The sequence below is a fragment of the Oncorhynchus mykiss genome, chromosome 5 (genome assembly GCF_013265735.2).
Source record: "Oncorhynchus mykiss isolate Arlee chromosome 5, USDA_OmykA_1.1, whole genome shotgun sequence".
NCBI classification, from domain to species: Eukaryota; Metazoa; Chordata; class Actinopteri; order Salmoniformes; family Salmonidae; genus Oncorhynchus; species Oncorhynchus mykiss.
The window spans coordinates 10,255,298-10,281,432 of NC_048569.1; the positions used below are offsets into that span (position 1 = coordinate 10,255,298).

Here is a 26,135-nt window from a genome sequence, read left to right on the forward strand (position 1 = left end):
CTATACAACAGTCATAGTTTAACCTTCACATGATAGCAATACAACAGAACAGATTAACAGGAATTATTACATGTCAATCAATCAAATTTGATTTAAAAAGCCCTTCTTACAGCTGCCGATGTCACAAAGTGCTGTACAGAAACCCATCCTAAAACCCCAAACAGCAAGCAATGCAGGTGTAGAAGCACGATGGCTAGGAAAAACTTCCTAGGAAGGCCGGTACCTAGGAAGAAACCTAGAGAGGAACCAGGCTATGAGGGGTGGCCAGTCCTCTTCTGGCTGTGCCGGGTGGATAACAGAACATGGCCAAGATGTTAGTATATTTGTTGCCCTGAAGTGTAATGCATGAATCAGAATAGTTTCTAAAAATAACTCCCTGATAGCACTTACTTTCATACCAGCCTGTATCTTTAGCAGTGTAAATTAATACAAGAGAAGGACCAAAGTACAATATGTGCTTTATGACACATGGGTGGCCACCCATGGGTGGCCTAAAAAGATCCAACTTAAAGCCACGCTCCGACTAAGCCACACCTACAGTCGAGGGTTCCTCCAGAAACTCGTTGCTACATTGAAACATTAAAGGTTCCTCCAAGAACCCATCAACTATGTGTAAATATGAACTATTGACTGGCAATGGTTCTTTGAGTCACCACTAATTCTAATAGTGTATAGTGTATATTCAATGAAATTGCATAACACTTTATTTGTTGCCCTGAAGAGTAATGCATGAATCAGAATATTTTCTAAAAATAACTCCCTGAAAGCGCTTACTTTCATGCCAGCCTGTATCTTTAGCAGTGTGAATTAATACAAGAGAAGGACCTAGATACAATATGTGCTTTATGACACACATCTAGTGCTGCAGTGCATATACTCATAGATATTTACAACTACGGCCACTGCCACTACTGGGTCCAGTAAAATCCATACCAAGGCCCTTATTCATAAAGTGTCTCACAGTAGGAGGGTCTGATTTAGGATCAGGTTTTCCCTGTCTGCGAAATCTTTATTTATTATGATCTAAAAGGCTAAACTGATCCTAGATCAGCACTTCTACTCTGAGATCCTTTATGAATACCTCCACGCCTTTAAACATCAACAATTTTTCAATTTGCATAAAGCAATATTCTGGCTCAAAGATGTGCAAATAGGTACGGTATATCACCCACCAGTGGTAATGGTTTGTTGAGTCAATGTAGTGTGTAGCTGAGAACACATTGGGTTCTGTTTCAGCACTTCACCACTGAATATTACCTTCCATGTCTGTTGACCTGACATGTTCCCACATAAAAGGTTATATTTACTTCTATCTGAGAATAGAAATGTCCTGGAAGCACTGTCCCTGGCCTCTCTGTACTGAATGTACAAACATTCTGGAGCCTGTTGTGTAACATTTTTACTGTTAGAAGGTTCTCCCCTCACAAAATCACAGTGGTAAAAAAAAAATTTTTTTTTCATATACACCCATGTACTTAATGCAAGTATGAAAACAACAGAGCAACTCTCAGATAAAAGGCAATGTCAAATACTGTAACTTATGTATGGGGACAAATAGAATCCCATTCGGTAGAAAAGGCATGTCATCACAATATGTTACAGTTCATCTAATAGGAACGTTTGCCTGCTTTACTTTATGATTGTTTGACCCTTGAAAAGTGCATTCAGACATGGAGAAAAGTCAACAGTGTGTTGCTGGTATACTAGTACTGTCTCTTTAAGATCAGGCTTACTGCTGCTCCATGTCTCTGACCGCTACAGCTGCTGTTATTGTTGTTGGACACTTGTCTTCAATGTGAGCCCAAGGCACTGTGGGATACCAAGACCTGTCTTCACTTTCAAGGTCTTCCTAACACTCCTTGTCCTAACAGTCTTTTGATGTCTTTAAATGTTGCTGAATCTCTTTGCTAAAAATTCACACGGGAACTTTAATATTGTCTAATAATTCTCTTTGATTATATTCCAGTTCAAACTACTGAATATTTGCGGTAGATGGTATGATAATATTATTTTCACTTTCCCATGCTATTAAACGATTATAGTAATAACCTAAGGTTTCTACAATAAATCCCTTACTCCTGTATGTGCAAGAACAATATAATTGTGGTCATTTTCTACAGTTTAACTGGTTTTGTTATAGGTTCAATATCTACTAGTTTTATGCCAATGACACAGATGGAGCATACTGTAAAATTGCTATGAATGACTTTTGCTTCTACTTTCAGCCTTAGTGTTCTTCATTGTTCCGCACAATATTTAGGACTGAGAGAGAATGGGGGAAAATGTAGTCTTACGAATTCCTGTTTATGGATGATGTTTCTCTTGTCTGTTTGCCCAGCACTTGTTTATCCAACATAAAAATGCACAAGTTCTCTTTGTCTAGACATTCTAAGTCTTTGCCTTTTAGAATAAGTATACAAAAAAAGCCAAACATGCAATATACTGTTTATACAGTATAAATCATTCAAATAAATGGACAGTCCTTTTTGTTCTGCTCCTGTGTCATTTTCTAATGATGTAAACCAAGCTGTTATATCAAAGATTGTTTTCCCATGGTATTTCATCTCAGAGATGTACTAAAATGTATGGCCTGTAATTTGCCCTATCAACCGATGTTGTAGTTTAGGAAAAGGAAACTCATTTCTCAATTGAACACAGTAAGGAAAAATTAAATTGAATAAATAGTTTGGGTTGAGGAGTCTCATTTGTATCAATCAATTAATCAAATGTATTTATAAAGCCCTTTTTACACCAGCAGATGTCACAAAGGGCTCTGTAGAAACCCATTCTAAAACCCAAAACAGCAAGCAAAACAGATGCATAGATCCGATATTCTATTTTCATTCAGGCTAGTGGCAATCAGCAGTGAAAACAATAACAAATCGGAATCCCTGCCCCTGTTTCAGTAAAAAAGTTGAGGGATGGGGCTGGACATTTTTTACCACTCTCAAATTCATAAACAGAGCTATGGATGCAAGGACTGACCATCCATGATATCAACATTATAGTTTTAACCATGTTTTGAGTCTATAAAGTGGGTTCTAAAGGGTTGTGACTGTTGAACTAAGCTCATGAGGAATTTACGAGTTATATTCTTCAAGAATCAATGGGTGCATATAGTTCATTTATGAGTCCAAAAATGTCTGATTGCGCCTTTAAAGCTGTTTAGTTTAAGATTTTACATTTGTTTACTTCGAAATTGTTTGAGAGAAATCAGAATAATAACTTTTTTCTTGGCTTATGAAGTCAAACTTTTCTGCCCAGGCAATCCTTGTGTGTGTGTGTGTGTGTGTGTGTGTGTGTGTGTGTGTGTGTGTGTGTGTGTGTGTGTGTGTGTGTGTGTGTGTGTGTGTGTGTGTGTGTGTGTGTGTGTGTGGAGAAAGAGGAAGTGAGAGAGAGAGCGAAAGAGCGAGAGAGGGAGAGAGAGAGCGAGCGAGAGAGCGAGCACGTGCGCGAGAGAGAGAAAGCTTCCTCGCCCAAGGTAGAAGTGACATCTAGTGGATAAAGACAATAACTACGCTCATGTAAATATTAAATCAAGACAGAAAAAAATGTTTGCCTTGTCGTCAGACAAACCTCAGACAAAACACAATAGCTGCTAATCCTTATTGTAAAGTCTATGGTTATTACACCATCTAAATGTAATTTATATTGGGCTATATGGCAGTTCAGACAAATGCCAGATGGGCTGGTCCATCTTTAGCCCAGTGGGCCTGTCTTAATTGGGGCTCTTGCGCAAAATGATCATTGTTTGACTGAAAATGGGCTGGTGTGTTAGACATGCCTGGGCTGATTTCCGGTACCAAATTGCATTTGCTTAAGTCCTGCATTTGAATTGAATTTGGTTTATTTGGGGTAACAGACATATACAACAAAATGCACAATGTGGACCCAGAGGATATCACTTGAAAGTATTAATTAAAACGCTTGTTTCCAAAGTGGTCCTTGATGGTAAAAACAATAACACATAATGATTAAAAGACAAGACAAAACTACAAACAACCATAAATACATTCATTTATATTGACATTCTAAAAAAGTCCCACTAGTCACTGCACTTCTCCCTAACCTCAAAAATCAACCATATTCATTTCACATTAAATACACCTGACCAGAAGTAGGGGCACAAGGGGCAGTGGAGTGGTTTCTCTTACTTAGACAACCTTGTCCAAATTAAAAACTTTGCCTGCTTTTTAAAGCAATTTTTATTTCTTATATGCTTGATCTCCAATTTGTTGTCAGACAACCGATCTCTAACAAAATGCAATTCCTTAGTCAGGGTCTCCTCTATGTAAACTATATTATTCCCTGATGGCAGTATGGCTGAATCATCAGCATAAAGCAAGAGTTTACACTTTAATGTTTCTGGCATATCATTAACGTATAGAAGAAATAAGAGAGGTCCTAAAATTGATCCCTGCGGTGCTCCACAGGATATTTCTTTGGCCTCTGACAGAACATCACCAACATTACATACTTGTGTTCTGTTGATCAGATAAGACCTAAACCAATTCACTGTTACATCCTTTAGACCCATGCATTTCAGTTTCATCAGGAGAATATCATGGTCTGTAGTGTCAAAAGCTTTCTGCAAGTCTAACATGAACATACCTGTATAGCTCCCCTTCTCACTTTCCTGCTTTAATGTGATCAAAAAGGTAGACAAGGCAAGTAATCTGTTGAATGGACTGTTCTAAAGCCAGATTGGAGTTCATAAAGAAGTTTGTGCTCAAGAAGGTATCCCTCAAGTTGATTAAAAACGAATATCTCAACAACTTTGTATAAGGTGCTGAGGATCAACACAGGCCTGTAGTTTCCTACATTTGTTCTACTGCTCTTCTTGTGGAGCGGAAACACCCGGGCTGTTTTGAGATCCTTGGGAAATGTACCACTACTAATAGAAAGTTTTACAATATGTTATCATTTTAGCAGTGACACATGCACAATCCTTTATGAATCTTGCAGGAAGGTTATCCAGCCCAGTTGCTTTGTTTGTGCTCATTAAACATAGTAGTTAACTTTGTCCTCTGTTATCATGCACAGCTCAAATGAATCATTTGTTATACCTTTGCTATGGTAAAAGTTGTTAATGAAAGACTGGACATAGTGTCCAGAGCAGGTGGGTAACTTCTTAACCAGAGATGAGGCTATAGTGGTAAAAAAATGTGTTAAAATAATTAGCAACTTTTGCCTGGGAATAATATAATACATCATTAATATCCAGGCCAATACTACAGGACTTTACCTTACGGGGAGTTTTTGAGCCAATGTCCTTTAACATTGTCCACAGTTTACGAGGCTGATGGTAAATTGTCATTAATAGCATCGATATAATGTTGGGATTTGGCTTTATCCATTTTGTATCTTGCCTGGTTTCTACAGTTAATATAACCGGCATAATCTTGTTGTAGACGTGTCCTTCTGAATCTAGCCAGGTAGCGATCCCTTTTCCTTATGAGGTCTAAGATCTCGGAAGTGATCCATTTCTCCCTGAACGCTGTTTGATTCTAATTTGTTTCATCAGAGCCAGAGAGTCGAGTACAGAAACAGACATTTAAAAAGATATCAAGCTTGATCAAAATCATCACAGTTCAGTACATGAGACTAATCTAAACTTCCAAGGACCTCTACAAAACGTTATTTTGAGTATTGTTTCATAGACCGTACATTCGTATATTTATTACCTGGCTCTAGTAGCATTATGGATTTCTTACGGGTACAGCAGGTTACCATATGATCACTAAAAACCAATATTTAAGACTCCTGACTGACAGACGTTCTCTTGATCTGATACTGTCAATACACACCCGGGTTGGCTCAACAATCAGTTGTTCTTGTCCAAATAACTGATTATAGTTATACAGGGCATTTACTAATGTACTTTTCTTGGGTGGGTGATAACTGCACATTTGCCAAGCAGAATACATGCTCTATCAGCAAATACATTGTGATCACGGCCATTCGATTCAAGTAAATCATAGAAATGATTCTGCTTAGGAGGCCAACAAGTACAGGACGATATTTACGAAGAAGTACATCTACCCATGCAACCTCAAGACCATCCATTCTTAGATCTGAACGAGGGTTAAAATACACATAATTCCTAGTAAAAACACACATGACGCCACTGTTTCAGTTGCAGCCAATTCTATGAATGCTATAACCCGGTAGCTCAACCTCATCCTCCTCAATTGACCCATCGAGCCAGGTCTCAGTCACAGCAACTACTGCTGTTAGTTTTCACTTAGGGCCTATATTTAAAGATATTGAATGCAGCTCATCTATTAAGGTGAAAATGTAGGATTGTCCAACATTTCAATTAGACAATAAGAAAATACAAATTTATTTTTGAAGACTCCTTGCCTAACCAGGAGGTTTGGCAACCCTATTTGAATATGTTCATAACACTTTTATTTACAGATCAAACTGGGGTGCTTATTAATTAAATACTCCCATGATATCAATTAGCGACACATTCTATTCTCCTAATTGAATATCATTTGCATAATGAAAGGAGAACATGTTGAGGAGAATTCCTTGAGGTATTTTTGTTTTCACACGTCAGCCTGGAAACCAGGCGGAGCCAGGCAATCTTCCCACAGTCCTCCTTGCTGGTTCCCATGGTGACCGGCAGCACAATAATTATGAATGGAATGAAAATATGTCTCTCATGAGAGCATGGACCTCTATTGTTTTTTACTGAGAACAAACTCATGGGTCCTAGATTTATCTCACACGCCTTTATACTGTGAACTTTGTTCTTCGTACACGTTGAAACATAGAAAATCATGAATATCCCCCCCCCCCCCCCCCATTCCCTATGCTGCCTAAAGAGTATTGGCTGAGAGAAGCTTTTCAACTTGAAAAAAATAAACATTGAAAATGTATTTTCCCTTTCTTTTCACTCCTCCCGGACTCGGATATCACTCCTTCTGATATTTCTTAAGTTCTTTCAATTTTGGGGATTTGTTCCGTATTGTTTTTATATTGTTAGGTATTACTGCAACGTTGGAGCTGGAAACATAAACATTTCGCTGCACCTGCGAAAACATCTGTAAAATATGTGTGTAAGCGACTGATAACATTTTATTTGATTTGATCCCGTTTTCATTCTGTCAATACCAAATGCTCTTTTAAATCCAGTGAGTATCTAGTATACACAACATTATCAAAGGACACTTCCTGGTGCTTAGCGTCTGTCGACTGGCAGACGCCAAGCACTCTGCCTCTGAATAGAGGCCTTAAAATAGCCTCTCGAAGGGGGCCTTGTGGTTCAGGTGCATACTAATGCAGCCTGGGTAGCTGTGTGGCTGACTTGGGAGTGTGTCGCTCAGTCTGTCAGTGGCTCCACAATGAAAACATCCCCAGTCACCACCGGCAGGCTGCATTTTGACTCTCTGTCTTGCACATGCTCAGTGAGACTCCAGTCGTGAATCTTTTCATTCATGCTGTACATCTCTCTTCCTCCATCGCCTGGCTAGGCAAGCTGCTGCTGTAGCCTCCACCTTACCTCCACTCTGCTCTGTGCTGTCTCTGACAATGGATGATTGATTTCTCCATCCCTCCCGTTTATCCCTCGCTCCTCAGTGGGGAAAAGAAACAAGAAACAGGGGGAACACAAGACTGTCTTGGGGGAATTATTCTCTCTCTCCTCTCTTCTTTCCTGGGATGGATGGATGAGGATTTATATTGGTAATGTAACCCTTTTCAAGGCAGTAAAATACGTGAGAGAAGAGGGAGAAGAGGAGGAGGAGAAGTAGATGAGCGATGTCTTGGGCTACAGTGTGAGGGAGGTTTTCAACAGAGGCATATGTGCCTCTCTAGTCTCTCGTCTCAGTGTTGATTTTGGACAGATGATGATGTTTTAGTTTGACCATGGAGTTCAGCGCGTCATCTGTGTTTGACCAGCAGAAAGGTAAGCAAGCAGGCAACCAGTGTTGGATGTTACATATCACAATAAGGAAGAGGAACTGGAACAGGGGAGAGAGAGAGCGAGAGAGAGGGAGGGAGAGGGAGATGGGGAGTGATGTCGCTGCCGCTGTTGCCATGGAAATGCTGTGTTCTCTCTACTTGGTTTTGGCATCATGATGAGTAGATGCTGGGTTTATGGCTGTTGTGTGGGATGATTAGCTAACAAGATCTAGCGTGTAGGGATCTAGTGTGAAGGGATCTAGTGTGAAGGGGTCTAGTGTGAAGGGGTCTAGTGTCAAGGGATCTAGTGTGCAGGGATCTAGTATGAAGGGACATTATCCATAAAGCGTGGTCTTAAATGAAAAGGTTTTATACCTCTAAGTGGCAAACCCTTTTTTAACCCTCTAAGGGGATTCTACATTGAATATACCACGGTTTAGAGGAAATCTTGCAGTGAGAGGTACTGCAATCCCATTCACAATAACTAGGTACTGCAATCCCATTCACAATAACTAGGTACTGCAATCCCATTCACAATAACTAGGTACTGCAATCCCATTCACAATAACTAGGTACTGCATTCCCATTCACAATAACTAGGACTGCATTCCCATTCACAATAACTAGGTACTGCAATCCCATTCACAATAACTAGGACTGCATTCCCATTCACAATAACTAGGACTGCATTCCCATTCACAATAACTAGGTACTGCAATCCCATTCACAATAACTAGGTACTGCAATCCCATTCACAATAACTAGGTACTGCAATCCCATTCACAATAACTAGGTACTGCAATCCCATTCACAATAACTAGGTACTGCAATCCCATTCACAATAACTAGGACTGCATTCCCATTCACAATTTTTATTTTTTTATTTTTTTATTTCACCTTTATTTAACTAGGACTGCATTCCCATTCACAATAACTGTCCAGGAAGATTATCCAGCAAGAGCTCAATTTTATCTTCCTAGTTAGATATAGTAGATCTAGGGGAACCCTCATTTGTAAGTCATTCTACTCCTTATATTTCTATGAATCATATTTCTTTGATTGGAATTCCAATTTGAAATGGACTAATGTCAATATGACACCCTGGGGCCAAGGAAAGAGTAGCACACATTGGCTGTGGAATCAGGAATGGTGTGGTTGTGGTGTGGTTGTGGTGTGGTTGTGTTGTAAAGGTTGTGGTTGTGGTTGTGGTTGTGGCGTGGTTGTGTTGCGGATGTTGTGGTTATGGTATGGTTGTGTTGTGGAGGTTGTGGTGTGGTTGTGTTGTGGAGGTTGTGGTGTGGTTGTGTTGCGGATGTTGTGGTTGTGTTGCGGATGTTGTGGTTGTGGTGTGGTTGTGTTGCGGATGTTGTGGTTGTGTTGCGGATGTTGTGGTTGTGTTGCGGATGTTGTGGTTGTGGTGTGGGTGTGTTGTAGAGGTTGTGGTTGTGGTGTGGTTGGGTTGTGGAGGTTGTGGTTGTGGCGTGGTTGTGTTGCGGATGTTGTGGTTGTGTTGCAAAGCTTGTGGTTGTGGTCTAGTTGTGTTGCGGAGGTTGTGGTTGTGGTCTAGTTGTGTTGCGGAGGTTGTGGTCTAGTTGTGTTGCGGAGGTTGTGGTTGTGGTCTAGTTGTGTTGCGGAGGTTGTGGTTGTGGTCTAGTTGTGTTGCGGAGGTTGTGGTTGTGGTCTAGTTGTGTTGTGTTGCAGAGCTTGTGGTTGTGGTCTAGTTGTGTTGCGGAGGTTGTGGTTGTGGTCTAGTTGTGTTGCGGAGGTTGTGGTTGTGGTCTAGTTGTGTTGCGGAGGTTGTGGTTGTGGTCTAGTTGTGTTGCAGAGCTTGTGGTTGTGGTCTAGTTGTGTTGCGGAGGTTGTGGTTGTGGTCTAGTTGTGTTGCGGAGGTTGTGGTTGTGGTCTAGTTGTGTTGCGGAGGTTGTGGTTGTGGTCTAGTTGTGTTGCAGAGCTTGTGGTTGTGGTCTAGTTGTGTTGCGGAGGTTGTGGTTGTGGTCTAGTTGTGTTGCGGAGGTTGTGGTTGTGGTTGTGGTCTAGTTGTGTTGCGGAGGTTGTGGTTGTGGTCTAGTTGTGTTGCGGAGGTTGTGGTTGTGTTGCGGACGTTGTGGTTATGGTATGGTTGTGTTGCGGACGTTGTGGTTGTGGTGTGGTTGCGTTGCGGAGGTTGTGGTGTTGTTGTGTTGCGGACGTTGTGGTTGTGGTGTGGTTGTGTTGCGGAGGTTGTGGTTGTGTTGCGGACGTTGTGGTTGTGTTGTGCAGGTTGTGGTTGTGTTGTGGAGCACATTAAGTTGGTGGCACCTTATTTGGGGTGTTGTGGTTGTGTTATGGCGGTTGAGCCAGATTGTGTCATGTCAGTGGAACACCAAGACTGACTTTCAATGTAATGATTTGATGGATTGCATAATATATTCCCTCTTAATCAATCAATGAGAAAAGAAAGGTTCCCTCAATATATTAACGGAGGGATGTCCTGCCACTCCAGGACCTTGAAATGCTTCTTACGAAGCCACTCCTTCGTTGCCCGGGCGGTGTGTTTGGGATCATTGTCATGCTGAAAGACCCAGCCACGTTTCATCTTCAATGCCCTTGCTGATGGAAGGAGGTTTTCACTCAAAATCTCACGATACATGGTCCCATTCATTCTTTCCTTTACACGGATCAGTCGTCCTGGTCCCTTTGCAGAAAAACTGCCCCAAAGCATGATGTTTCCACCCCCATGCAACCCCAGATCGAGGGAGATTATCAGTGGTCTTGTATGTCTTCCATTTCCTAATAATTGCTCCCACAGTTGATTTCTTCAAACCAAGCTGCTTACCTATTGCAGATGCAGTCTTCCCAGCCTGGTGCAGGTCTACAATTTTGTTTCTGGTGTCCTTTGACAGCTCTTTGGTCTTGGCCATAGTGGAGTTTGGAGTGTGACTGTTTGAGGTTGTGGACAGGTGTCTTTTATACTGATAACAAGTTCAAACAGGTGCCATTAATACAGGTAACGAGTGGAGGACAGAGGAGCCTCTTAAAGAAGAAGTTACAGGTCTGTGAGAGCCAGAAATGTTGCTTGTTTGTAGGTGACCAAATACTTATTTTCCACCATAATTTGCAAATAAATTCATAAAAAATCCATCAATGTGATTTTCTGGATTTTTCCTTCTCATTTTGTCTGTCATAGTTGAAGTGTACCTATGATGAAAATTACAGGCCTCTTTCATCTTTTTAAGTGGGAGAACTTGCACAATTGGTGGCTGACTAAATACTTTTTTCCCCCACTGTATATGTACTGTATAACCACATTGATATATATAACCACATTGATATATGTACTGTATAACCACATTGATATATATATATAACCACATTGATATATTTACTGTATAATCACATTGATATATATAACCACATTGATATATTTACTGTATAACCAAATTGATATATGTACTGTATAACCACATTGATATATGTACTGTATAACCACATTTATATATATATAACCACATTGATATATGTACTGTATAACCACATTGATATATTTACTGTATAACCACATTGTATTTGTATCCTTGGCTCCTATAGATTCTGCTGAAGAAGTGGATCTGAACGTCGTTTACCAAGCAGCCGCCAATGGGGATGTCAACACATTAACAGCAACCATACGGGAGGATCCCTCCATTTTGGAGTACTGTGATGGTGAAGGTATGAACTGCTAGGGTAGGAAAACTCGGGTAACCAAAATCCCTGCTTTTCCAGAAATCACGGTTGGAAGATTCCTGGAATCAAGGTGGAATAAGCAGGATATCTGTGAATCCTCCAACCTCCACGTGGAAAAAGTTGTATGAAGTGCTTATGAAGCCTGTATGTACTGTAGTACTTATGAAGCCTGTATGTAGTGCTTATGAAGCCTGTATGTACTGTAGTACTTATGAAGCCTGTATGTAGTGCTTATGAAGCCTGTATGTACTGTAGTACTTATGAAGCCTGTATGTAGTGCTTATGACGCTTGTATGTAGTGCTTATGAAGCTTTTATATATGTTACTGTATATTAGTTGTATTAGTTCACTTGGCTTAAGTATGTCAAAGTGTACTAGTGACAAGCTCCCAACGTCCCACTGATCATCTGTCATGCAGTAGGATGCTGACAGCTGATCTTATTAACTAAAGAAGAAGACATTGCTTCAAATGAAACAGATATCTCTCAGTCATCAGAATCATAACTGTCTTCTTGATGTTCAGTACAGCATGGCTACAGAGCCTTGTTCTGGGATCATGGTTTCAGGACAGGAGGCAAGGAGAGGAAGTTACTTTTAAGATTGCACCTATATTGGCGCAGTGGTTAAGGACGCTGTACTGCAGCGCCAGCTGTGCCACCAGAGACTCTGGGTTCCCGTCCAGGCTCTGTCGTAACCGACCGGGAGGTCCGTGGGGCGACCCACAATTGGCCTAGCGTTGTCTGGGTTAGGGGGGGTTTGGACGGTAGGGATATCCGTGTCTCATCGCGCACCAGCGTCTCCTGCGGGCCGGGCGCAGTGCGCGCTAACCAAGGTTGCCAGGTGCACGGTGTTTCCTCCGACATATTGGTGCGGCTTGCTTCCGGGTTGGATGCGCGCTGTGTTAAGAAGCAGTGCGGCTTGGTTGGGTTGTGTATCGGAGGACGCATGACTTTCAACCTTCGTGTCTCCCAAGCCCGTACGGGAGTTGTAGCGATGAGACAAGATAGTCGCTACTAAAAGAATTGGATACAACGAAATTGGGGAGAAAAAGGGGTAAAATGTAAAAAAAATATTTAAAAAAATTAAATAAAAGATTGCACCTATATGTTTAATGTTCTCTGGCTGTAGGCTCCACCCCTTTGATGCATGCGGTGTCGGGGAGGCAGGTGGACACGGTGAAACTCCTGCTGAAGATGGGTACCTCCATCAATACCCAGGATGCCTGTGGAAGGACTTCGCTCTCCCTAGCGACATATCTGGTACCGAACAATATACAACACACAACACACAACACCTGCTCGCACACTCGTTTTTTTTTAATCCCTATTTTTTGTTAAGCTTCTACAATTATTATTATATAGATATAGCAAGTGTTTTATTTAATTCTGTGTCCAAAACTGATTATACTGACATTCCAATCTCATCTCATCAAATATCAAATACATCATCAAATACATATGGCTGTTCAGCACCTGACATATCGGTAGATAACTTTACATTGGGGCCCCACCATCAAATACATATGGCTGTTCAGCACCTGACATATCGGTAGATAACTTTACATTGGGGCCCCATTTGAATGCTTTGAAAATGCCTCTTCTTTCTTCCTTTCCTCCATCTGTCACGCCCTGACCTTAGTTCCTTTTTTATGTCTCTATTTTGGTTTGGTCGGGGCGTGAGTTGGGGTGGGCATTCTATGTTGTTTGTCTGTGTTTACTTTTCTATGTGTTTGGCCCGGTATGGTTCCCAATCAGAGGCAGCTGTCTATCGTTATCTCTGATTGAGAACTATACTTAGGTTGCCTTTTCCCACCTGGTGTTTGTGGGTAGTTGCTTTCTGTTTTTGTGTCAGCACCAGACAGAACTGTTTCGGTTGTTCTCTTTGTTGTTTTGCATTTTAGTGTTCAGTTTCGAATAAACAATATGAACACGTACCACGCTGCACCTTGGTCCTCACCTTCTTCCACCAACGGCCGTTACACCATCAACAATCTAACATGACACAGTTGACTAGTGAAAGCAATCCAGACACATCAGTGATTCATTACTTAAAAGGGAAGGATGTACTTTCAAGGTATTGGAAGCGGACCCTATGTTTGCCATCCTAATAGTCAGGAGTATGATTCATTTCCTATGAGGTTAGAGTCTAAACTGTACTGAACAACGACCATCCAAGTAGTTGACTGGAAGCTTTTACAGAGTGCATTGCAAAATTGTCAGAAACAATTGTTTTCTTTTTAAAACTAAATCCTTTGTGCATTGTCTTTGAGCGGCACTTTCAAAAAGTCACATGTTTCTGTCATAAAAAAACAGAAGTGCCTTGATAACCTCCATTTTTGTTTGTTTTTTAAAGGGGTGGCTCGAAGGCTGCGTGTGTTTGCTGCGAAATGGAGCCAAGCAAAACATCCCCGATAAAAATGGTCGCCTGCCTCTTCACGCAGCGACCGCTGAGATCGACCTCAAGTAATTCATTTAATACATGTTTAACGTGTAGCTATTATACTGACTATAGAGTACAGATGTAGGATCTTAATTTAATCCAATTTGTTAAAGCAGGAAAATGATCCTGCAGCAACAGGAAATGGGAATTATTACGTGGATTATAATTATGGACATTTTTTGTAGGGGTAGGTACATTTTTCGTGAGGGCAAATCAGATCAGAAATGTTAAAGTGGAAATTACAAACTTCAGAATCCTTTTAAAAACCCAAATACACTACAAGTTTGTATTTCCTACTTTGCATGAACATTCTCAGCAACAAAAGATCTCAGATCAAATTAAGATCCTACATCTGTAGGCATTGAAAACAATGGTGTTAGAAGAAACCGTTGGAGAAATGAGTCATAGGCGTAATCACGGCATAAAAGATGCTGAACAACAAGTGCGTTAGCAAGCATCCAGTTCAGGAAATATAAAGTCCACCTCTGTAAAATTACCCACAGATGGTATCAATAAGCACTCAGTCTCCATGTTACACTGAACATGTTGTATACATAAAAGAAGGCTAATGGCTCAGTGACTGCTGCAAGTTAAGTAGCTTATTTACTGGAACAGGAAAGCCTGGTTTACCAGGGTGTGTGTATGTATGTGCAGTCCCCATAGCGACCACAGACCTTTGCTTGATATGCTAAGGCAGCAGCAGCTGCTCCAGTGGTCTCTCTCTCTCTCTCTCTCCCTCCCTCGCTCTCTCGCTCTCTTTCTCTCACTCCCTCCCCCCACTCTCGCTTTTCCCTCCCTCCCTCCCTCTCTCTCTCTCTCTATCTCTCTCTCTCTCTCTCTCTCTCTCCAACCCTTATCTCGCTCACTCTCTCTCTCTCTCTCTCTCTCTCTCTCTCTCTCTCTCTCTCTCTCTCTCTCTCCCTTATCTCGCTCACTCTCTCTGAATGTGGGAAGACAGGGTCTGTCGATTTGGATCCAGCAGCCCAGTGCTGCATCTGGTCGACAACAACAACAGAGGCACTTTCTCTCGTCCTGCTTCCTTTCTCTCCCAAGCCATCTGGCAAAGCTATTAGCTGCCGGACTTGATAACAGCAGAGGCGTAGCTTAGTAACTTACCCTCAACTCCACAGCCGAGACTGAACAACAAAATATAAGTCTGTAGCATTTGGACACTCCTATTAGTACCATGTTTGCAATCCCTCCATGTGAGCCAGTTAGTGCAGCATAACAGCATGTTTCAGGGGATCAGTTAGTGCAGCATAACAGCATGTTTCAGGGGATCAGTTAGTGCAGAATAACAGCATGTTTCAGGGGATCAGTTAGTGCAGCATAACGGCATGTTTCAGGGGATCAGTTAGTGCAGCATAACAGCATGTTTCAGGGGATCAGTTAGTGCAGCATAACAGCATGTTTCAGGGGATCAGTTAGTGCAGAATAACAGCATGTTTCAGGGGATCAGTTAGTGCAGAATAACAGCATGTTTCAGGGGATCAGTTAGTGCAGAATAACAGCATGTTTCAGGGGATCAGTTAGTGCAGCATAACAGCATGTTTCAGGGGATCAGTTAGTGCAGAATAACAGCATGTTTCAGGGGATCAGTTAGTGCAGAATAACAGCATGTTTCAGGGGATCAGTTAGTGCAGAATAACAGCATGTTTCAGGGGATCAGTTAGTGCAGAATAACAGCATGTTTCAGGGGATCAGTTAGTGCAGAATAACAGCATGTTTCAGGGGATCAGTTAGTGCAGAATAACAGCATGTTTCAGGGGATCAGTTAGTGCAGCATAACAGCATGTTTCAGGGGATCAGTTAGTGCAGAATAACAGCATGTTTCAGGGGATCAGTTAGTGCAGAATAACAGCATGTTTCAGGGGATCAGTTAGTGCAGCATAACAGCATGTTTCAGGGGATCAGTTAGTGCAGAATAACAGCATGTTTCAGGGGATCAGTTAGTGCAGAATAACAGCATGTTTCAGGGGATCAGTTAGTGCAGAATAACAGCATGTTTCAGGGGATCAGTTAGTGCAGAATAACAGCATGTTTCAGGGGATCAGTTAGTGCAGAATAACAGCGTGTTTCAGGGGATCAATTAGTGCAGAATAACAGCATGTTTCAGGGGATCAGTTAGTGCAGCATAACAGCATGTTTCAGGGGATCAGTTAGTGCAGAATAACAGCATGTTTCAGGGGATCAGTTAGTGCAGCATAACAGCATGTTTCAGGGGATCAGTTAGTGCAGAATAACAGCATGTTTCAGGGGATCAGTTAGTGCAGCATAACAGCATGTTTCAGGGGATCAGTTAGTGCAGAATAACAGCATGTTTCAGGGGATCAGTTAGTGCAGCATAACAGCATGTTTCAGGGGATCAGTTAGTGCAGAATAACAGCATGTTTCAGGGGATCAGTTAGTGCAGAATAACAGCATGTTTCAGAGGATCAGTTAGTGCAGAATAACAGCATGTTTCAGGGGATCAGTTAGTGCAGCATAACAGCATGTTTCAGGGGATCAGTTAGTGCAGCATAACAGCATGTTTCAGGGGATCAGTTAGTGCAGCATAACAGCATGTTTCAGGGGATCAGTTAGTGCAGAATAACAGCATGTTTCAGGGGATCAGTTAGTGCAGAATAACAGCATGTTTCAGAGGATCAGTTAGTGCAGAATAACAGCATGTTTCAGGGGATCAGTTAGTGCAGCATAACAGCATGTTTCAGGGGATCAGTTAGTGCAGCATAACAGCATGTTTCAGGGGATCAGTTAGTGCAGCATAACAGCATGTTTCAGGGGATCAGTTAGTGCAGCATAACAGCATGTTTCAGGGGATCAGTTAGTGCAGAATAACAGCATGTTTCAGGGGATCAGTTAGTGCAGCATAACAGCATGTTTCAGGGGATCAGTTAGTGCAGAATAACAGCATGTTTCAGGGGATCAGTTAGTGCAGCATAACAGCATGTTTCAGGGGATCAGTTAGTGCAGAATAACAGCATGTTTCAGGGGATCAGTTAGTGCAGAATAACATCATGTTTCAGGGGATCAGTTAGTGCAGAATAACAGCATGTTTCAGGGGATCAGTTAGTGCAGAATAACAGCATGTTTCAGGGGATCAGTTAGTGCAGCATAACAGCATGTTTCAGGGGATCAGTTAGTGCAGAATAACAGCATGTTTCAGGGGATCAGTTAGTGCAGAATAACAGCATGTTTCAGAGGATCAGTTAGTGCAGAATAACAGCATGTTTCAGGGGATCAGTTAGTGCAGCATAACAGCATGTTTCAGGGGATCAGTTAGTGCAGCATAACAGCATGTTTCAGGGGATCAGTTAGTGCAGAATAACAGCATGTTTCAGGGGATCAGTTAGTGCAGCATAACAGCATGTTTCAGGGGATCAGTTAGTGCAGAATAACAGCATGTTTCAGAGGATCAGTTTGAAGGCGAGGCGCAGAATCGATATCCTTGATCACATAATGAATAGTTATTTGGGTTGGTTGCTATGGTGATGTGTAGATCTGTGATTCTGTGCAGTCCGACTGCAATGTAGTCAATATCAAACCTGCACCATTACTCTTGATACACGTTGTGCAGCTTTTGGCAACACAAACTTTGATTTGATTTGCAGACTCATGGCAGTCCTGCTGCAGCAATCGACTGCGTGTGAAATCAACCACCAAGACAACGAGGTATGAAAACTGTAACAGTGAGACCATAGTAACCTGGGAATACACAGTACCGGCATGGGACAGGATGGCAAATAATATAAAAAGAGCCTCTCCCTGATGTAATGGCATTCTACTAGCTCTGAGAGGGAAAGCATGATGAATGACCTAAATATGGAGAATGAATTACCATCTACGCAGTTATGTACCACAAGTAGGGCCTTGAGTTTTTCTGACCACCTGACAAGGTAAAGGCCCAAGCCCTAGTTTTAAGTTGATGTGTTCAGGTAAAACCATGAAGGAGTGATAAACTAAGATGATAATACATTCAGTGTTCTGGAAAGCTATGTCTAGTTTGCATTGCGACCAATTCTCATTGGTTCTCTGTAGGGCATGACTGCTCTTCATTGGGCATCTTTCCACAACCGTCCTGAGCATGTGCAGGCTCTCCTGCAGAAAGGGGCGGATCCCACACTGGTGGACAAGGACTTCAAGACAGCCCTCCATTGGGCAGTGCAGGTAGGAGACAGCCCTCCATTGGGCAGTGCAAGTAGGAGACAGCCCTCCATTGGGCAGTGCAGGTAGGAGACAGCCCTCCATTGGGCAGTGCAGGTAGGAGACAGCCCTCCATTGGGCAGTGCAGGTAGGAGACAGCCCTCCATTGGGCAGTGCAGGTAGGAGGCAGCCCTCCATTGGGCAGTGCAGATAGGAGACAGCCCTCCATTGGGCAGTGCAGGTAGGAGACAGCCCTCCATTGGGCAGTGCAGGTAGGAGACAGCCCTCCATTGGGCAGTGCAGGTAGGAGACAGCCCTCCATTGGGCAGTGCAGGTAGGAGACAGCCCTCCATTCGGCAGTGCAGGTAGGAGACAGCCCTCCATTGTGCATTGCAGGTAGGAGACAGCCCTCCATTTGGGCAGTGCAGGTAGGAGACAGCCCTCCATTGGGCAGTGCAGGTAGGAGACAGCCCTCCATTGGGCAGTGCAGGTAGGAGACAGCCCTCCATTGGACAGTGCAAGTAGGACACAGCCCTCCATTGGACAGTGCAAGTAGGAGACAGCCCTCCATTGGGCAGTGCAGGTAGGAGACAGCCCTCCATTGGGCAGTGCAGGTAGGAGGAGGCCTCCATTGGGCAGTACAAGTAGGAGACAGCCCTCCATTGGGCAGTGCAGGTAGGAGACAGCCCTCCATTGGGCAGTGCAGGTAGGAGACAGCCCTCCATTGGGCAGTGCAGGTAGGAGACAGCCCTCCATTTGGTAGTGCAGAAAGGGGAAAACTTACTGCCACTGTGGGATTTGAACAAGGCCTTTAAGGGGCCAGATTCCCAGACACAGATTAAGCCTTTTGGAGATTGTCATTTGAGCATGCCTTACTAGCTGTAAGTTGCTCTAGAAAAGGGCGTCTGCTAAATGTAGTATGTAGAATGTTACAGATGCACAAAAATCATACCCAAGACATGCTAACCTCTCACCATTACAATAACAGGGGAGGTTAGCATTTTTTTTTTTGGGGGGGGGGGGGGGGGTATGATATTAATGGCTCTGTAACTTTCTCACTAATCCTTATTCAAGATTCATTCAGGACTATCCATAATCATGGTAGCATCCACAATAATGTAGAAGTGTTAAGTAACATTCTATTCTTAATTACAAAATAATCTGAAACACAACCAAAACAAACAGCAAATGCATCCAACAAGTTTGTAGAGTCCCAAGCTTGATGTAATTATTGTGTGTTAGGAATATGGAACCAAATACGACATTTTTGTCTATTTTAATACACATACAAGTGAACTTGTCCCAATACTTGGTCCCCTAAAATGGGTGACTTAACAAAAAGTGCTGTAATTTCTAAACGGTTCACTCGATATGGATGAAAATACCCTCAAATGAAAGCTGACAGTGTGCACTTTAACCTCGTAGTCGTGGTATAATTTCAAAATGACACACAGAAGGTGTCACTGTCCTAATACTTTTGCTGGTCACTGTATTCATTTATTTGTTGACCCGTTTTAGTTTCGTTACTGACTGTTAATTATTTCTGGCTTCATTCGAGGTTTGCAATAATCCGCCATGTATGAAACCACATTGGCTGAAAGCTTTTACTCTACATATTGTAGTTCTAAAGCTTCTACACGAGTAGATTTGAAAGCTTGCGGGTACATGTGCATTACATACATTGAAGATAAATCCACTCCTAGACTCACACATCTGAGCAACCATGCAGTGATCATGCATTAGTTCTGTTTTATGTCATTTGTTTCCCATTGAGGATACCAGTGCCGCCACCTGGCCAATATTGTGACATGTGAATCCCAAAATAGTCTGAAATGAAGAAGTCTGTCTGGTGGGACAGAACACTGCAACACATTCTATAATGTGGTCAGAGTTGTCTTAGTCAGCTTTGTCAATTTGCCACATAATTAGGTTGTTAATGTCACTGCAATCATTCATAGCAGTGATGGTCAGAGGCTGTATGTATCAAGTGTCTCAAAGTTGAAATGCTGATCTAGGATGAGTTTAGCCTTTTTGATCACAATGAATAAGGTTAAATGGACTGCAGGGACCTATTCCTCAGTCAGCACACATCTACTGTAACTTCCCCTGCACTGTTGCATTAACAAAACCAATACATATCTTCATTACACACTTAAGTCATTTGATTTTTTGTTCTGAGTGCAAATCAGGCCTTTGTATGAAACAGAGGTGGTTCAGTGAACCATGCTTGCGTTGATGAGTAACCTTGCCTGAGACCTGAAGACTTGCCTTAGCTCCCTGCAGCTAACACAGTCTTACTCAATGGATGTAAAACCCTGCTGTTCTAATCATTATTCTCTCTCTCTGTCTCTCTCTCTCTGTCTCTCTCTCTGTCTCTCTGTCTCTCTCTCTCTCTCTCTCTCTGTCTCTCTCTCTGTCTCTCTCTCTCTCTCTCTCTCTGTCTCTCTCTCTCTCTCTCTGGCAGAGTGGCAGCAGATTCATGTGTTCTCTCATCCTGGAGCACAGCCTTGGCTCCTCGGTCATCAACTACGACGACGAAAACGGAAAGACCTGCGTGCACATCGCCGCTGCCGCTGGATACAGCGCCATCCTCTATGAGTTGGCGCGCTTTGCCGAGACTAACCTGCAGGCCCTGGATGTGGACGAACGGTAAACAAAAATGGCAGCACATTGTTTTCTTTGAAAGTGCCACCAGTCTATGTTTCCAGTCTCTGTTTGTCAAACAAAAACACATTGATTGTAAATGTTAAACAATTCATAAATCTCCATACACAAGGACTACTTTTAACAATTTCCACTGAACATTTTGCAAAAATGCATTTACTTGAAGAACAGTGCAGATGCAAAATTTGGTTTGTGCTGTTTGTGCCGTCATTCTGTTACCGTGGAATTTCCCATTACTGGTTGGTAAATTCATTGACTTATCATGAATAACTTCACCGTGGAATTTCCCATTACTGGTTGGTAAATTCATTGACTTATCATGAGTAACTTCACCGTGGAATTTCCCATTACTGGTTGGTAAATTCATTGACTTATCATGAATAACTTCACCGTGGAATTTCCCATTACTGGTTGGTAAATTCATTGACTTATCATGAATAACTTCACCGTTCACGATAGGCTGATTCAGTGGATTGAATAAGATCTGTTCATCCTCCAGGACCCCTCTTCATTGGGCGGCAGCAGCGGGGAAGGAGGACTGTGTCCAGGCCTTACTGCAACTAGGGGTGGAGACAGGGCCCAGGGACATCAACGAGAACACACCGCTCACATATGCAATGTACTGTGGCCACACTGCCTGCATCAAGCTCCTCTCAGCTGACAACAGGTTGAATAACGCTGCATTCCGTGTGTGTGTGTGTGTGTGTGTGTGTGTGTGTGTGTGTGTGTGTGTGTGTGTGTGTGTGTGTGTGTCTAGTTTCCATTAATTACAAGTGGAAAGGCCATGCAATAATTCTGTGTGCAGTCGGACATGTCGATTATTTGCAGATTAGTAAAGCCAAAAATCAATTGGAAAAGAAAATGCCTGCCATCCATTTTAAACCAGAGTTGTGAATAAGACTTCATGGTCTCATTGATTGATTGCCTACAGATCCAATTCAGCCAGAAAGCTGCCTTCCCAGGGCAGTGATCCATCCCAGCTGCCTTCCCAGGGCAGTAACCCATCCCAGCTGCCTTCCCAGGGGAGTGATCCAACCCAGCTACCTTCCCAGGGCAGTGATCCATCCCAGCTACCTTCCCAGGGCAGTGATCCATCCCAGCTGCCTTCCCAGGGGAGTGACCCATCCCAGCTGCCTTCCCAGGGCAGTGACCCATCCCAGCTGCCTTCCCAGGGGAGTGACCCATCCCAGCTGCCTTCCCAGGGCAGTGATCCATCCCAGCTGCCTTCCCAGGGGTGTGACCCAGCCCAGCTGCCTTCCCAGGGCAGTGATCCATCCCAGCTGCCTTCTCAGGGGAGTGACCCATCCCAGCTGCCTTCCCAGGGTAGTGATCCATCCCAGCTGCCTTCTCAGGGGAGTGACCCATCCCAGCTGTCTTCCCAGGGGAGTGACCCGTCGCAGAAGAAGGAGGGCAAGTTCCGCATGCTCAACCAGATTTTCTCTTGCAAGAGGAAGGAGCACTACACCACCCGCCAGAGAGAGCTGGGCCGCGACGGACACCTGAGGGAGGAGACCTCAGAGGTGGATGACATCATCACCATGTTTGATTGTCTGGCTGACTCCTCTTCAGCCAAGGAGCTTGAAAACGAACGCTCCAAAGTCAGGAAACGGCCTTCGATCGAAGCAGCGCAGAAACTCAATCCACTCGACATCCGAACGGCGAAGGACTACAAGGGACTGCCTCCTATACGGACGCAAAGCCTTCCGCCCATCAATCTGGGCACGTCTTTGTTGGCCATCTCCCAGAGTGCTGTGGAGCAGAGTCAAGCCACGAGGCCAATGGTCAACCACTTTGCACACCGTTCTCAGAAAAGCAAGAGTGAGCATGACTTATTTGACAGCAGGCCGAAGGGACAAGCGTTGGTCAGTCATTCCTGGAAGACCGAGGCCAATCAGTCCATTTTGGCCCACAAATCCTGGATATCACCCCCACCAGAAAGGCTGTTGGACAAACTGTACCATGAGACTTATGGACCTACTGATGTCATCTGCCCACACCAAGCCCCATACATACAGAAGAACGAACAAGGTATTATTACTTGAGTCTTTCACAAGGTAGGATGGGTTGAGTTTTTCACAAGGTGGGATGAGTTAAGTATTTCACAAGGTAAGATGGGTCGAGTTTTTCACAAAAAGGAGAGGCTAACAGTCTCTGGTTTAGCAGAGGGGATGTGTGACTAACTGAAACATAAAAACTTGTGGTGCATTCTCATGAGTTATCAAGTGAGTCATCTCACTGTCCTTTCACCAGAGCTAAGCAGCAGTTAGCAAAAAAGCCACATCCTGCTAAAATAATATACAGTAGATAGCTGCACTTGACTTCACTGTTCACACCCTGAGTCCGATTTGATTCAAAACCAGTAGCCCTAACCGTTTTTCTTGCCTAAAATAGCAAGGAAGTGACGCATGAGAAAACGTTTGAAGTTCTATGCAGTTGAGTTTTGATGATTCTTCTCAACAAGGGAACGTAACTTCTGCTTTACATCAACACAATGTATGCATCCAAGTGCATGCTAATAACATTATGTACTTCTCTTCACCACAGCTCCAAATACACACCTGCTAACTCTGGACAGGTTAAACATGAGGGAGACTGCACTAACACGGAACTGCTTGGCCCCCATTCGTGACCACTGTACACACCGGTGTAAGTCCTTGAAAACTTCAGAGCTCTGAATGCATGCATGAATTCGATTCCTTTCTGTGCTAAAACTACAAAGATTGATGTTATATTCTGTAAGGGAAATGTCCTTGGGGATGTATTGTCATATCTTAGCATCACTGCATCGCAATCTATACAACATGTTCCACTACAATTTCAGCATAGCCAGCTACTAGAAGTTACACATAGCTTTTGTGACACTCTGGGTCAAGTCTTGAGGCAGTATTCTATTTTATCTTTATTTAACTAGGCAAGTCAGTTAAGAACAAATTCTTATTTTCAATGACGGCCTAGGAACAGTGGGTTAACTGCCTGTTCAGGGGCAGTTGTACCTTGTCAGCTCAGGGGGTTTGAACTTGCAACCTTCCGGTTTCTAGTCCACAGTCCACTAGGTTACCCTGCCGCCCTGTTCCCCTCCAGAGTGGCAGAGTAACATTCAGTGCACAGGAAATATGTCCAAATGTTGAGAAGTGGAGGTGCGTCCTCTTAATATAGATAGCAAATTGATGAGCCTCCCGGGTGGCGCAGTGGTTAAGGGCAGCGTCAGCTGTGCCACCAGAGATTCTGGGTTCGCGCCCAGGCTCTGCCGTAACCGGCCGCGACCGGGAGGTCCGTGGGGCGACGCACAATTGGCCTAGCGTCGTCCGGGTTAGGGAGGGTTTGACCGGTAGGGATATGCTTGTCTCATTGCGCACCAGCAACTCCTGTGGCGGGCCGGGAGCAGTGCGCACTAACCCCCCCCCCCCCAAAAAAAGCTAATTGAGGATGCAAAGAAGATTATTCTAGGCCTTCTTGTAGAAATGATTGCCAACACATCACCAAACACTTTACAAGCTTTTCCCTCTGCAGTCTCCTTGCCACCAGACCAAGTCTCTAAAGGGGTGAGGAAGTCCAAGTCCCTGCCTCTCAACACTCTTTGTCGGGGACAAGGGGGTCTCCCGCCGCCAGTGATCTCCAAGACCCAGAGGCCAGGGATCCCCCAAAGCCTGTCCTTGTGCTCCTTCCTGCCCATGCTGAATGGAGACCCTCTGAGGAGCGTGCAGGTGCTCCCTGCCATCCCATCCCAGAGGAAATACAGCCCCACTGTGGGCCAACCCAAAATAGACACCCTCAGTAAACTGGACAACAGAACCTGATGCAACCGCATAGCTCATTGGAGGCTTGGGGAGATATGTGGTGGAGTGGACCTGATTGGAAACTGGACTTGGCTGGGTTAGCTAACAGCAGGATATTTTCTGTGGAATTTTGAATGAAATTTGTCCCTAAGTGTAAAAAAAATAATAATAATTGTCCCTGAGTGTAAAAACGGACTAAATTCATCAAGAGGAACTCTACTGTATGCCACAGTAAATTGCTCAAGACTTTGTTAATAAACAGCATCCTATTTTTACACGTTTATACTGTACTTAGTGGTGGAAATTCCACAATTCAAGGCATGCACTGTGTACTGTTTGATTATCTTACACTTTGAAATTGAGACTTTATGTGGAGGTTGTCATGTGACTGTTTCGCTAAATGAATAAAATATATGACATTTTTGTTATTTTTGGCTTGCGTTAGGATATTTTTCAGTTGTGTGAAGGAGACGAGGCACATTTGCATGATGCATGATCAACTTATTGATCCATTCCTGATCACCATACAGGAAATGTCCACGATCCTCCACTATTACTGGTCTGACTGCACCTCTTTTAATATGTTTTTAATTTATTCCCCTTTCATGTATGTTTTCTCCGTCCTGGCGCTAGGGCCGAGATCTATGTTGACCATTATCACTACTGTAACCACTCGGGAGGTCTGAGTATGTGGGAGTGGAAGGGGATGGGGCAGGAAAAGCAAGCATGTTCACGGTGGTAGTGTAGTGACATAGACTTACTACTGAGATCTGAAGACTCCCCCCAAGCTTATAGCCATAGGCTTTAGCTCAGTGGACTGCTACAATGTTGTTGTGGCAGGAGACCTGAGCACACAGTAGTTGGTCCCTGGTCACATTCACGGTGCTTATAAGACAACTGGGTACTCGGAGGTCAAATCATGACATCAGTGATCTTCAGGTCGGATAGTCAACAAGGGGGGGCATTACAAAAGAAGTTCATTAAAACCTGTAGTATTATTAATGAATATGATTTGTATGTGTAGGATTCCTGCCAATGTAAAACATTTGTATGTATGCTGTTTTGTATGTGACTATTCCTCTTTGGTTTGTTGATGTTTGTCGTTCGTTAAGGGGGAAAAAAGGAAAAAGGTTTGAAATCACGTAATGCATTAAATGTTCCATGGTATAGCTTCCTCTGTTCTCTGTTAGCATAGTAATTAAACAAAAAAACATAAGAGTGCTTGTTGTGGAGCTTGTAGTGTCAGGTAGCCTACATACAGCCACAGACAAACAAGTCAAGCTAGGCTCCGTGGGTGGTCATGTCCTGGGGTATAACTAAGCAATAAGGCCTGGTATATGGCCATATATCAAATATCACAAACCCCAGAGGTGCTTTACTGCTATTATAACCTGGTTACCAACCCAATTAGAGCAGTAAAAATAAATGTTTTGTCATATATACTGTCTGATATATACCATGGCTTTCAGCCAATCAGCATTCAGGGCTCGAACCATCCAA

The 26,135-nt window shown here is 43.2% G+C and overlaps 1 protein-coding gene across 1 annotated transcript; it reads left to right on the forward strand.

The window, feature by feature from the left end:
• The first annotated feature begins 7,407 nt into the window (after window positions 1–7,407).
• On the forward strand, window positions 7,408–26,053 carry ankrd55 (ankyrin repeat domain 55). The gene is made up of 11 exons (XM_036976750.1): window positions 7,408–7,915; window positions 11,479–11,598; window positions 12,742–12,872; window positions 13,966–14,075; window positions 17,664–17,724; window positions 18,091–18,219; window positions 20,660–20,844; window positions 21,359–21,526; window positions 21,791–22,887; window positions 23,404–23,505; window positions 24,370–26,053. Exons 1-11 carry the CDS (start codon window positions 7,876–7,878, stop codon window positions 24,654–24,656), a joined length of 2,430 nt encoding a protein of 809 aa, XP_036832645.1. The 5' UTR covers window positions 7,408–7,875; the 3' UTR covers window positions 24,657–26,053.
• The last annotated feature ends 82 nt before the right edge of the window (window positions 26,054–26,135 follow it).